This window comes from Pelodiscus sinensis, chromosome 11 (assembly GCF_049634645.1).
Source record: "Pelodiscus sinensis isolate JC-2024 chromosome 11, ASM4963464v1, whole genome shotgun sequence".
In the NCBI taxonomy this organism is placed as follows: Eukaryota; Metazoa; Chordata; order Testudines; family Trionychidae; genus Pelodiscus; species Pelodiscus sinensis.
Genome location: NC_134721.1, coordinates 14,725,193 through 14,740,306, shown reverse-complemented (window position 1 = coordinate 14,740,306; position 15,114 = coordinate 14,725,193). Strand labels below are relative to the sequence as shown.

Below are 15,114 nucleotides of genomic sequence, written 5' to 3'. Positions count from 1 at the left end.
CAGGCTTCCATGAACTCCATGTAATGAGGTGCATCTGCTCCACTTTGGCATACTCTGCACTAATTTCATCTTCTACGTGCATGCATTTAGATGACGTAATTTAGTTCTTCGTCTGGGTTTATCAAACCAAGTTGTATGAAGATTTACCAAAGCATCTGTATGTCCAGCAAGGATCATTCTCTCAATCCAAAACTATCACCTGCTTCTTCTCTGGATGGAAACTTTAAGAACTCTTTGAAACAAGGTACTAGAGCAAGAGATGGAGAAACCTGCAAATTGTCACTGAATACTGAAAATGGATTTATTAATATGATTTACCTCCAGAATGCGGTGGTGGTCCACACAGCAGAACCATTCCCTGACCCTGTCGGACTGACACTGTACTTCTTGTTCTTGTCTTGAAGTTTTCAAGGTCTGTTAGCAAGAAAGAGTGCATGAAATGGCATCAGTATTCTCTTCTGGAAGGACTGCATATGTGAGGGCTGCTTATTTTATTTTCTGATGGAGATACAAAATGAACACCAATTTGGAAAAGATGCTTGCAGAAGTTTGCTCCTATGACACAGGCAGGACAGGTTGTTATCCAGAGCAGCCAAACATTGGAGGAAGCAAAAGGTTCAATAAATATTTGGGTAATTATGGACTGGTAGTGGTGGACATTTACCTAGGGAAGAGGAAACCCACAGAAATGACGGTGCCAATGTATTATGCTTGTGCAGTTAATGTTCTAACACACTATGAAAGAAACCATTGCCATGAACCCTCATTGATTTTATAATCCATGCCTGTTTCCCCCACAGACGATCATTCTTCCCCTTTTGGGTGAGTCTTGTTATTGATGTCCCAGGCAACCCATATTTGGACACAAATCTGCAATTCAGAAGATTCCCCATAGTGAAGCACCCTGCTAATACTGACATTGATCCACCAACATAAGCTAGCTGCACAAAGCTTTATTGCACTACATTCCTCACTCCATTTCTCTCCCGTCCTTTCCCTGAGGTATTAGGCACAGTGAGAACGTGCTCCCCCCCGCCCCCCGTGTCTTGCACAGTGAGCTTGAGAAAGTTACTATTAATTGTTGAGGTTACAATTTGTGACCCAACTAGCAGCACCAAGTATTGATCAGCAGCATCAGCGGCCACAGGAATTCTGTGCAAGAGCTCTAGCATATTGAGTCACCCCAATGGCCTTTTTATCTTGCAGAGTGGCTTGCTTTCAAATTTCCATTTTGTTTTTGTCTTTCAGTGCAGCTGAGCCATTGTTTGCCAACCCCCAAATTGCTGTTTGGCACAGCAGAAAACCACAGAAAAAAACATTGCGGATAAATGAACAGCAGGAATGTCATTATGCCGATAGAAAGTGCAAAAAGTTAGACTTAAATTTTATTCCCCTTTGATCTTAATGCGACTGTAGATGTAACACAGGTTTTTAGATCATGCTCTTGGCTATTAAGAAGCCTCAATTTTTCATTTTAACCATGGTGATATTCAGTTATTAATCTCACAGTAATGTCTTAGATTCCAAACCTGCAAAACACTTACACACTCACATAGTTTTATTCTGATGATTAGGGATACACAATGTCAAACTTTTTGCAAGACAGGGGCCTCATTCTCTCTTGCTTCACGGCCTGAGTGCTCTCCCTGATCTCTGTCACATTGAACACACAAAAACTGAAAGTCTATTTGGGGATGAGGCAGGGGATTAATTAATAATAAATAATAATAATAATAAAATCATAATTAGTCTTAGGAGAGCTCCTAAAAATTCCATTGAGCTAAGTGCTGCGCAAATTGTGAACACAAAAATCAGTCTCTGCCCAAAGGATCTCACAATCTAAACAAAAAAGAGTGATCAGTATGCAGACAATGGACATCAGTTACTTACAAGGTTCAAATGCATTTTAGCAAAGTTCCGCAGTGCCCCTATGCTATACATTTATTTTAAAAAAATCCTCGTACTATATAAGTTTTTTTCTATTTGTATTTTTAAATGAAGAATATTGCACAGTATTCAGAGCATGGATGTCTCATGAAGGGAGATTAAGGAAATGCACATGCTGCTGTGAATGAGTTGTGATAATTATAACAGTCCAAAACATTAACATGGCTCAGCTCCTTTTGGAGTCAGCAGATTAAGGTGCTGATAAATAAAATGAGGACTCTTAGCAACTGGTTAAGCCCTTTCCATGACCAGACCCCTGGGGAAAATGAAAGCAACACAAAGATCTCAAAGCTTCAATCCAAATTAAATAATGTGTCATAATAAATTGGGTGCTAATTCTGCATTGTATCAGCTGGCATTGGTCACTGCAACAGGACTCCAAATGGAGATAGAAGTTCATACTGACAGACCTTCATTAAAGATTGTGAACATATGTAGCAACAACAATAGGGAACACACAGCCATGCATAAATAAGGAAGAAAAAAATAGAGTGATATTTCTTGACTGGGAAATTACTGAATGTTGAGTATCAAGTAACAGACAGTAGTGGGTAGAGAGAATTCCCTTGCCTTCACACCCTATTGCTTTGGTTGTAGCCTAGAGAAAAGCAATGGTGATGTCTTTTTAAGCAGGGAAAAATACACTTTCAGAATTAAGAATACAAAAAAGAGAAAGTAATGCCTTTAAAGATGCATTCCCACATTCCTTCTCTTCCCCCAAAACTCCCACTGACTCAAAGGGATTTATGATTGTTCAAGGAATGTATGATTGAATTTCATTCCCACTGAACATGGTAACATAAGGACTAATGGCCTGAAACCATAATAGGGGCTGGGGGAGAATAAATTAAATAGGATATTTTACACTAGAGCTGGTGTGACAGTGGAATAATCTGCCAAGGGAGGTTTGCTGAAATAATAACATCAGTGACTTTCAAAACAGACTCAAGAATTTGTCGTAGGGCAATTCTGCCTCAGGGGCTTGAACTGCAGCTTTTAACCATGTGAAGTAGTCACCGATCATTGGGCTAGGCGTATGAGTAAGGGCTGCAATAAAAGTTTCCCAAAGCAGAGGGACTGAGTAGATCAGAGGTTCTCAGTCAGAGCACACATATGCCTGGGGAGTATGCAGAGATCTTCCAGGGGTACAACTAGTCATCTAGCTATTTGCCTACTTTTAAAACAAGCTCCATGAAAAGCACAACTGAAACTAGTGCAAACTAAAGCTTCATACAGCCAATGACCAATGTTCCCTCTAATTTTTTTCCATCTGTGTGCAGACTAAATGTTGTGATGTGCACCAACGCATATGTGGATGTGCACTACCAGTAGAAACACATGTTGCTGACTGCTTTCAGCGTTGGGTACTCTGCTAATCAGCTGAGCAGCATTTTCACTTCTCCCCAGTGGCTTCCCAAGCACTCGGCCTACAGGGAATACTGCCAAAGACTTGTTTATATTGCTCTATATCAGAGATCTCCAACCTTTTTAAGCATGAGATCACTTTTTTAATTTAAGTGCAATCCAGGATCTACCTCAAATCCAAATACCCTTGTCCTGCCTCTTTTGTGCCCCTTACCTCTGGTGGCTTCTGGGTGGTGGTGCAGCGGGGCTAAGGCAGGCTCACCTCTGCCCTGGTCCTGTACCACTCTCAAAAGCAGTCAACAAACTCCCTTTATCCCAAGCCCAGTTGTGCCCCTTCTTCCATTCTGTGAAGCTAGAATACAGGGTAGGAGAAGGGGCACCCAGAGATCAGCACCCCCTGCACTCTCTTCTCTTCCCTGAACAGCAAGCAGGAGGCTCCTGGAGGTGGCCAGCTCCAAGGCAAAGGGCAGGAGGTGCACAGCAATAGGGGGATGGGCAGCTGAAGTGCTGGTCCTTGATAGCCTCTTGGCTAAACCAGTCAGGATCACCTTTCACAGGCTCCAAGATCTACAATAGATCCTGAGCCACTGATTGGTGACCACTGCTCTATATAATGTAAGTACAATATTTGTATTCCAATGGATTTATTTAATATTATTTGTAAGCAGTTTTTAAGTGAGGTGAATTTTGGGGTATGTAGAATAAACCAGATTCCTGAAAAGGGTACAGTCATCTGGAAAGACAGAGAACAATTGGACTAGATGACTCAGGAGATTCTTTTCAGGTAGTTCAGTTGTGATTCCATTCATCCACAGAGCCATCTTTGTTCAGGTATAAAACTTCACCAACATCACTTCTCTTCAAGTCAACAAGTAAAGTTTTAACAATGATGTTAGATGAAGAGGATTAGTGAAAAATCAGCAAATAAATGCAGGGAACTGTTTTTCACATTGCATTCACAAACAAAAATATGGGATTCTAGAGCTATTAAAATGTATCATTTAAATTTAAATTTTGGTTATTTTATCACAAATTATGCACGACTTGATTACTGTCCACTTCATGAATGAAGTCATGACATGATGATCTCATTTTTATGTTAAAGTCAGTTTCCAGCCTTTGGGATTGTGGAAAAAAGCTTGAAAACATGAAGCAAGGGCGTACCAGAGGCTCAGAAATAAGAAGCCAAATTTTAAAATAAAAAACATTAAAAAAAATTGCATGATTTTTTAAGCCAATATCAGTATTTTTTTCTACAGGCTTCAACTTCTGAGGTTACCAGTATTGTACAGGTAGGGGTTCTTAAACTCTTACTCATATTGTTTTGAACATCATCACTGAAATAGTCCCACTGAGGCCAGTAAACTATTTGCATGAGTAATGGTCACCAACATGATTACGAGTTGCATAATCAAGCCTTTAATAAGCAAAACCAGTGTGTGCGCATGTGTATACATGAACGTGCATTTAGCAAATAATAATGACACTACCACAGCCACTATTAATACCATTTAGTATCGTCATCTGGGAAATTCCAAGTTAAAACTGCACACCTGAAACCATCTGGAGAAAAAAATTATGATCACTATTGGTACTAATGAAAAACCGAGGGAGATAGATGGACATTTTAAATACATATATCTATAGGCTGCACATCTAAAATCCAGGATTTTCTGGTCTGGCATGACCATAGATATTCCAGGATCAGAGAGTCCTGACACAGTGCAGGAGAGTAGGGCCTGGAAGCCAGCTCATGGCTCATTTGGGCTGTGAGGTGGGGCCAGAAGCCAGTATGTGGCTCAGCTGGGCTGGAGGCGGGGGGGGGGGGGGGGGGGGACGGCAGGGCATGCTACGAGCTGACACGCAGCTCAACTGGGCAATGGGAGAATTTTTTAAAATAAATATTCTGATTTACTGCTCTTGGGGATTTTGCTATTAAGGGTGATTTTAAAAAAAGTATTTAGGTCATTTGTCATGTCACCAGTAACTCTATTCTGTCAGCATGGGAGAAAGTACACAACATCATGGTAAGTTTAAACCCAGAGCTGGTCTTTGTGGCTGTGAGAAAATCACTTGGAGGACACCAGTGTGTTGGCAGAAAAACCAGTAATCTATTTATGACAAGAAAATGGTTATAACTATGAAAAATGTCTGCACATGAGTGAGTTTAGCGAGATAATAGAGTAATGGTCACAGCGCATTTCCTGGTAATTTTCGGGTTATGAATACAGACAATCATTTATCACTCATGCTCACGTTGCAAATGACTGAATTTTGTAAATGAATGCATGGGCATTTGCAGGACTCGAGGTGTGCTCGGCCTTATATTGTAAAGAAGGGTCTGCTTGTGAACAGTTATTCACACATTTAATTCCTTTATTTTTAAGAGCAGAGTTTTGTTTTATTTATGCATCTCCATAGAGTAAAAATTAATTGACTATGGCAAACAGTATCTTCCTAGCAATGTTCCCTCGAATTTTTGCCATCTGCATGCAGAATAAATTTTGTGTTCTACACAGAAGCATGCACAGATGTGCACCACCCACACAAACACGTGCTGACGATTTTGGGTGCTGTGGGCACTCTGCTAATCAGCTGGGTAGCATTTGAATCTCTCCTGAGTGGCCGCCCAAATGCTCAGCCTACAGGGAATTCTGCTTACTAGTATAACATTTGTGAGAAGTGAGGGCAATGTATAGCTTTTGGGGGCTTGTTTATAAATATATATGTGTGTTTGAGTGAGTGTGTGTGTGTCAGTATTAATGAAGTGCCGATTAAAGAGATTCTGTTGTACTCTTGGATGCTGTGCAAAGTGGGTCAGGAGAATGTTGCCTAGAAACTCGTATTCAAATAGGTACAAAATGTTCCATTTCAGAATTAAATTCTGCACAATTGAACAATCAATACATGGAAGCAAGACCACTTGTCATACAAAAGTTTAATGCACTTGCTGAAAAGTGCTCCTGATGCAGCTTTATTGCATAAGTGTCACTCTTACATTTTATTTCTTTGATTTATGCTATCCTCGATCAGAGGCAGCACAACTTTGTAGTGACTCTCCACCCCTGCATGAAGAAGTACATGAGAAACTGTGCTCTATACATTTTATCATCAAGATCAATGGGATGGTACCAGAGAAGAAGTGAAAATAACCCTTTACAATTTCAGATTACTGTGAATTACAGCGCAAATGGTGCAGCTATGTGTATCTCCCCCCATAGCTATCACTCCTAACCTGGCACATTCTCATATAGTCTGACTTGCCCACAAATTCATAGATTTTAGACAACATAAGGAAGATTTTCTTTTAGTTAATTAAAAATAATTACATTAGTAAAAGAGCTCTTGCTTCAGTCTGACTTTCTACAGTTTGCGCTTTGTAAGCTAGAAGAGCCCTTAAAAGTCATGAGATTCAGAACATGAACTTTTTTTAGCCAATTTTTAATTAGAACTTGAAAAGTAATTAACAGATTTATTTGAAACTCCTTCATAAATTCAAGCTTCACTCTGAGATTACGTGCTGAAAATTTGAGGCAGTTGTGCTGTGGTTTTCATACAGAAACAGAGGATGAAGTCCTCTGCAAAACAGAACTCTTGTTTAACTATGGAGTCGCGACGGCTTTGCAGCAATATATAAGAATATAAGAATGGGCATACTGGGTCAGACCAATGGTCATTCTAACTGAATATGATGTATTCCAACAGTAGCCAGTGCCTGATGCTTCAGAGAGAATAAACATAACTGAGCAATTTTTTTTCAAGAGCTCCATCCCTTGTCATCCAGTCCCAGCTTCTGGCAGTCAGAGGTTTAGGAACACTAAAGTAGAGGGTTGCGTTCCTGACCCTCTTGGCTAATAACCATTTATGGATCTATCCTCCATGAACTTATCTAGTTCTCCATTATTCTTTTGCCCTTAACAATCCCTTGGCAATGAATTCCACAGGTGGATAGTGCATCCTCTGAAGTACTTCCATATGTTTGTTTTACACCTTGTGTCTATTAATTTCATCTGGGGACCACTGGTTCTAATGTTACGTAAAGGGGGTAAATAACATTTAAATTAACCTATGAACTTTCTCCACATGATTCATGATTTTATAGACCTCATTCAGATGCCTCCTTTGTTGTCTCTTTTCAGAGTTGAATAGGGCCAATCTTTTACATCTCTTTTTCATAAGGAAGCTGTTCCATACCCCTAATCATTTTATTGCTCCTCTCTGTACCATTTCTAATTCTAATGTACCTTTTTAAAAAAAATAGAACTGCATAAAATGTTAAAGGTGTGGACATATCATGGACTTATATAGTGACATTTTCTCTTATTTTATGCCCCCTTTCTAATGGTTCCTAATATTCTGATCGGGTTTTTTTTAATCACTGCTTCACATTGAATGGATGTTTTCAGAGAGCTGTCCACAATGATTCTAAGATCTCCTTCTTGAGTTGTAACAAGCAAGTTAGACCCCCATCATTTTGTATGTATAATTGGGATTGTGTTTTCCCCCTTTCCCAGGTCATTTATGAATATCAAAGGATACTATATATCAATTGGATCACCCTTATCCACATACTTCTTGATACATTTTAAGAAATCTAAACATTGGTGAGATATGATTTCCCTTAACAAAAGCCATGTAGACTCTTCAACATATGGTGTTCATTTGCACATGCAATAATTCTATTCTTTATTGTTTAAAAGTTTCAGAGAGGTAGCAGTGTTAGTTTGTTAACTTTAAAAACAATGAGTAGTCTTGTAGCACATTAGAGAATAACAAATTTTATATATATATATATATATATATATATAAATTATTTATATTTATATATTTATATATATATATTTATATAAGTATCATGTACTTTCATCGGCAAAACCCACTTCCTCAGATGAGCGAATTATACTATTGTGACAAGGGAGATTGGAGGACTAGATTAGAGAGAGAGACAGCTCTAAAAAGCAGAAATCATCCTGCTAATTAGGAGAGGGTGACTTCAGGGCAGTCAGGATCAGATGACCTGGGAGTTATCACAGGTGGAGTGGGAACAGATGAGACTGGGCTGTTATAAATCATTTAAGGTCAGCTGATCTCACTTGAGGTTGCGATGGGGTGTTCTTTTAATTTTTTTAAAAAAGCCTTCCCTAGAGGAAGGGAGAGAAAGTTGGAGTGAGACAGAATATAACAGATAAGGAGAGAATCAGAGAAACTGAGAAGGAGAACATCAGCATCCCCAGAGACAGCAAGGGGGATGAGGAGCTCCAATAAGGAGTGTTTCTGCTCCCTTTCCCCCACTTAGCCTGAGAGTTCAACCGGTAGCTGGGGAGGACTATTTACTCCACCCTGGCTGACCGGGGGCACTTGGCCCAGAACCCTTTTTAGCCAAGGGACAGAAGCCCAAACCCCAGTAAAGGCAAGTGGGCCCCATGTGTGAGATTATGGACTGAAGAGGAATCTGGAATCCAGAAGTGAGACTAACCTTGCCACACTATTGTCAGTCTCTATGGGTATGTCTGCACGTTAGTTTGAATTAACTTTGATAGGCACTACACATACAAACTGCTAGTTCAAACTTAATTTGAACTAGCGGAGCGCTTAATTCAAACTAGGTAAACCTCATTCTACGAGGACTAACGCCTAGTTCAAATTAAGTAGTTTGAATTAAGGGCTGTGTAGCCACATAATTCAAACTAGTGGGAGGCTAGCCCTCCCCAGCTTTCCCTGGTGGCCACTTGGGCACCACCAGAGAAACTCTTCTGCCCCCTCCCGGCCCCGGAGCCCTTAAAGGGGCACGGTCTGGCTACGGTGCCCATGCCAGGTGCAAGCCTGGCAGCACCCAGCCAGCAGACCCCGCACCTGGCATGGCACAAACCAGCCACCCGCTGCCACCCAGCCCTCCGCTTCTTCCCGGGACCAGGTTGGTGGCTCCCAGGTGCCGGCCCGGGGCTGCAAGAGGCGGGCGCCCGCCTGGTCTAGTGCGGAGATCGTGGACCTCATCCACGACCTCCACACTAGGCACAGGAAAGTGGCCATCTAGGGCAGGATAGCTGCCAGCCTGGCCACCGAGGAGCAGGTTTGCATGAAAATCAAGGTGGTCCAGTGAGACCCCCGACCCTGAGCCCTGAGCTTAGAACGGCCATAGGTCCATCTAGCCCAGTAGCCTGTCTGACGACAGCGGCCAACACCAGCTACCCCGGAGGGGATGGACCGAGTACAATAACCAAGCCATTTGTCTTGTGCCATCCATCTCCCGCCTTCCAAAACAGAGGCCAGGGACACCATTTCTATCCCCTGGCTAATACTACTCCATTAACCCAGCCTCCATGACTTTATCTAACTTCTCTTTAAACTCTATTATAGTTCTAGCCTTCACAGCCTCCTGCAGCAAGGAGGCCACAGGTTGACTATTTGCTTTGTGAAGAAGAACTTTCTGTTATTAGTTTGAAGCCTGCTACCCATTCATTTCATTTGGTGTCCTCTAGTCCTTTTATTATGGGAACTAATGAAGAACTTTTCTTTATGCACCCTCTCCACACCACTTGTGCTTTTATAGACCTCTATCATATCCCCCCTCACTCTCCTCTTTTATAAGCTGAGAAGTCCCAGTCTCTTTAGCCTCTCTTCATATGGGACCTGTTCCAAACCCCTGATCATTTTAGTTGCCCTCCCCTCTCCCACCCTCTCTCTTCCCTTCTCCCACCTCCTTTTCCCAGTCTCCCCGAGTTTTTTTCAATAAAGAGAGTTACTATTTTTGAACACACGTGTCCTTTATTTTGTACATCAGGAAGGGGGGGGGGTAAGTGGAAGGAGGTGAGGGAGGAATGGGGTACAAGCCCCCGATGGGGAGGACTGGGGTGGCTCTGCGGGCTCCTCGGAGTGGAAGCTCTCCTGCAGCCCCCCGATTGATCCCCCCCGGATGGCAGCCTGCAGCAAGTGCAGCCGGGCTGATGGCCGAGTGCTGTGATGTGTCGAGTGTGGGCATTCAAGGCACTCCAAGCCAGGACAGCTTTGCTGTCCCTCATCGAGTTAGACAAGCGAGCGGGGAACCCCTGAGAACTGTCTGACCAGGGTGGGAGTCGGGTCCCTTTAACCACAGCCCTCAGCTAGCCTGAGACAGCAGCTCCACGCTCTAAGTCCTAATCTGATGCCCTGCCGGCACTACTTCCGGCCATCCTTAACCTCGGTTCAGGGTCCACTCAATGTGGACATGCTAGTTCAAATTAGCAAAATGCTAATTCAAACTAGTTTTTAGGTCTAGATGCATTAGTTCGAATTATCTTAGTTCAAATTAATTAATTTGAATTAAGTTAGTTCAAATTAGTGCTGTAGTGAAGACATACCCTAAGATGCTACAGGACTAATCATTCTATTTTTACTGTAGTTTTTATCAATGTGCCTGTTGCTGAAAGTTAGGCTTACTAGCCATAATTTCCAGCATCACCTCCAAAGCCTTTATATCAACGATACATTGGGGATCTTCCAGTCATCTGGTACAGAGACCAATTTAAGCAGTAAGGGTATGTCTACACTACAGGACTAGTGTAGATGAGGTCCACGATCTCCGCACTAAACCAGGCGGGCGCCCACCTCTTGCGGCCCCGGGCAGGCTCCTCCTGGGAGCCGCCAGCCTGGTCCCTGGAAGAGGGGGAGGGCTGGGTGGCAGCGGGTGGCTGGCTCGTGCTGTGCCAGGTGCAGGGTCTGCTGGCTGGGTGCTGGCAGGCTTGCACCTGGCATGGGCACCGTAGCCAGACCGTGCCCCTTTAAGGGCTCCGGGGCCGGGAGGGGGGCAGACAAGTTTCCCTGGTGGTGCCCAGAGTGGCCACCAGGACAAACTGGGGAGGGCTAGCCTCCCACTAGTTCGAATTAAGTGGCTACACAGCCCTTAATTCAAACTAGTTAATTCGAACTAGGCATTAGTCCTCGTAGAATGAGGTTTACCTAGTTCGAATTAATCGCTCCGCTAGTTTGAATTAAGTTCGAACTAGCGGTTTGTATGTGTAGCGTTTATTAAAGTTAATTCAAACTAACGTCTGTTAGTTCGAATTAACTTTGTAGTGTAGACATGCCCTAAATGACATACCTCAGTTCAGCAATTTCATATTTGAGTTTCTCCTAAAGTCTTGGGTGAATACCAACTGGTCCTGCTGACTTATTACCACTGAATTTATTAATTTGCTCCAAAAGTTCCTCTACAGACTCCAAAATCCAGGACAGTCTCTCAGATTTGTCGCCTAAAACAATGAGTCAGGGATGGGGGTTTCACTCACATACTTTGCAACGAAGATCAGTGCAAAATAATCTATCTAGATTTTTATAATCACTTCTCTCACTATAGCATCTGAGTATTTTTTTAAAGAACCATGGTATGTCTAGGCACTGATGCTGCAATACAACAAACACCTCCTGAGAGCCGGAATTAAGTGCATGCTGAGCTATTGAGAAGGTGCCTAACACTGTGTAAGGCTTTCCATTAGCTACCAGATATAGTAACAATGGCAGAGGCTTCAATTTTTTCTTGATGGCTGAGATATGTTTGTTTAATCCTAGCCTTGATTTTAGCTCTGTTTTGTTTTTCTCACTGGTCTCAAGGGCTCACAAGTGAGTTTATCACTTTACTCACCATTGACAGGCTGTTAATATGATTAAAGATTTTCAATAAAAAAATTAATTACAACTTTGTTCTTAGATTTACACTGAGTGAGGTGACGGTATGCATAGTGTAGAGCCAGCTATTTTCTGAATTAAGAGAATCAATTAAGCATCACAATATTTCTCTCTCTCTCTTATGTCCCTCCACTCCTGCTGCCCATGTTCAGTTGTCTGGTGCCTGGATATACCATTCTATTGCTGACTCTTCCTGGATGCTTCTCTCCTATTGCCAAGAGCCATTTGCACTCTCCCTTTCTGTTAGCCACTGACCCAAGTTCCCCATCTCTCTTCCTTTCAACTTTTTTTCCTCCACCATCTTCTTTTCCCCCCCATTGCTCAAAACTTTAGACTCATTTCAAGAATCCCATTTCTTTTCTTTCCCTTTCACAGCTCCTTGCCAGCCACACACTAGACCAAGACTGGACCATAATTTTCACATGCCAAGGCCATTCCTCCAATTGTGGCAAGTTGTCACAGGCCGCACATTTCTATTATATTAATGGAAAGGATGCAGGGTCTGGATGCAGGATGGAGCGCCAGCCTGAGGGAAGGGATAGGAAAGCAGGGAGTGGTGCCTGGTCTAGAGGGGTCGGGATTGGGTTCCCTCTCAAAGGAGGGGATTCTGACCTAGGCAGGGGATTTGGATGCAGGAGGGGGTGTGAGATGCACCATCTGACCAGAAGGTGCTTATCACAGGTGGCTCTCACTTCAGCAGGATGCTCAGGCAGGCTGGCTGCCATTGGTGGCCCGACACTGCTCCTGAAAGTGACCAGTGATTCTGGCATGACTCCGAGCTCTGCTGGTGGGAGGGGGGGATGTCTGTGTGCTGCCTGCACCTGTAAGCACCACCTCCCATTGGCTGGTTTCTAGTCAATGGAACTGTGAGGATAGTGCTAGGGGCAGGGACACTGTAAGGAGCCACCCCTGCCCTGCCAGGGGCATGCAGAGACATGCCAGCAGCATCTGGTTGCTTCGTGGAGTGGCATGGGGTCACGACCTGCAGGCTGCCTACCCATGTTCCCCTTAATCTTTTTCCGCCATGTGCAGATTATTTCCATCCACATGCGGAATAATTTTTATGTTAACAGAAGCATATGTGAATGTGCAGCAGCAGTAGAAACAAAATACCTAGCTGTGGGTGCTCTGCTAATCATCTGGGAGGCATCTGAATCTCTCCTGAGTGACCACATAAGGGCCACTGCTGCCTACCTGAGAGCTCTGCTGTGCTGCTCTGTGGTCTTTTAGCAGCCCACAGCCCCACTGCAGGTCGAACAGAAATGTTAGATAGTCTGGATCTGAGCCATGGGCCATATTTTGCCCACCCTTGCACTAGATTGCTATGAGGGAAACCTAAGCCTCTTTGATTAGGATCCCCCAAGGTGTGTTAATATTTCTAAAGACCGTGGCCTGTCTGGCACATTTTCTGGACATTGACTCCTGGTCTGCTCTTCTTTCTTAGAAATGGGCCTTCTCAGCACATCTCCTTGGGACCTCCAGGACTAGCAATGACACCAAAGATACCCCAGCTACATAATCACACCTCTTTCCTAGAACTCCATCTCAACGGTGTAAAGATTTTGGTTTACAGTTTAACTCTCCTGAAGGCATGCAGAAGCGGTGAAGCAGTCCACATACACACAAAACATATTCTAGCACTATTATGCTCTTTTTATACATAATAATGCAAAGCACAGGAGACTACAGATCATGCAAAACAAACATCTGAAGCCACAAATGTCTCTTATTTTTTACTTCCTTGTTCTCTTGTGAGACTTTGGGGCACAATCTGGATCCAGGAATGTAGGGTTTCCTCTACCTCATGAAGGCTGTTGCATGCTAGCTAGTCTCTATCAAGGAATCCCATATCTAGCTGCTATCACCTTGCCTTCTCCTCCTCCGTGCTTCTGCTTTCTATTTGACTTTTTTTCCTGTTTATTTACCTTAAATCTCGTGTTTGTTCTTCTCCCGATTATTTTCCACCAGGGAACCAGGGAAATTGTTTGTGTCTCAGGATGCAGCTGCTTTCTGCTTTTTCCCATATCCCCTGTGAGCTGTAAACCCCCATCCTTAACTTGTATCTGTCAGGGGTGCCCATGCTGCAGGTGCTGTCAGCAATGGTGGACCCACATACAATAAAACAGTTTTTCATAGTACAACCTCACAATATCAGGATTTATAAATTGTACATCAGCAATTCCAAGCACCTCCTTCCCATGAAGACATCATTTCCCTTCCTTTGAAACCCACACTGAAGGAAGGGGATATCAGTCAACTCATCTTTGTACAGTCCATTCTAGGTTCTTCAATTTTGAGACATGCACTCAAGAGTACAGAAGCCAGAAGGAGGAAACCAGAGAAACAAATTCATTCAGCAGCCCCACAGCAACACAAGGTAACTTCTTCCCCTCCTCACTAGCAAGCTACCAAACAGAATATAATGTCCAGATTTCTACAGCACTTAGCAGGTGATAGTAGAGCTTTGGTAAAATGGGCACGAAGACTTGTTGGATGGGTTAAGCTCAGCTATGCTGACAGAGAAAAAGAGATGGTTCTGAATTTTTGTAAATATTCTTTATAAAAAGATTTTGGATAATTAACTTGTCTTAAAATGAAAATTCTGAGATGCAAGAAATGTTAATGCTCCCAATGTCATAAACAAATCAACTTCTCAATGAGAAGAACTCAATTATGTGAAGTGACTGAGATGAATAAAACATTAAGCATCATGAAAATATACAAATATGTTTACCAGTGGTATAGCACTTTCACGACGCTGTCAGTGATGTATCATACAATTATTTGGTCTTCATTTACACTGGGAGTTTTATAACATAATAGGCTACCAAGCATGACATTGAGAATTAAACTATATATCACAACCACAAAGGATTATGTGAGCTTTATGAGAGAAACAAGGCTTCGATCATGATGAGTATAAATCTCCAATGATTTCTTGATTCCTTTGGTTTCAAAACAATTTTATTTGTTTAAACAAATTTAAGATGACTTCACATAACCAAAATAAACAAAAGTGCAGGTGAAATTAAAGGCATTTAAATCAGACTTCTTAAACAACTAAAGTAAAGAAAAAGCTTTATCTGAAGATTATAAAAATTCAGGCAAGAAGAAAGTTTACAGATTGAGTCTGACCTTAGT

The 15,114-nt window shown here is 42.5% G+C and overlaps 1 protein-coding gene across 13 annotated transcripts in view; it reads right to left on the bottom strand.

Annotated features, from left to right (window-relative positions):
* The window catches only part of LOC102454172 (contactin-4), a 731,510-nt gene that overhangs the window by 210,682 nt on the left and 505,714 nt on the right, over positions 1 to 15,114 (bottom strand). For all 13 annotated transcript variants that reach the window (XM_075938683.1, XM_075938679.1, XM_075938672.1 and 10 more), the window contains one exon: positions 319 to 414. In XM_075938683.1, coding sequence (XP_075794798.1) covers positions 319 to 414 — 96 coding nt within the window. The remainder of the gene's footprint in view (positions 1 to 318; positions 415 to 15,114) is intronic.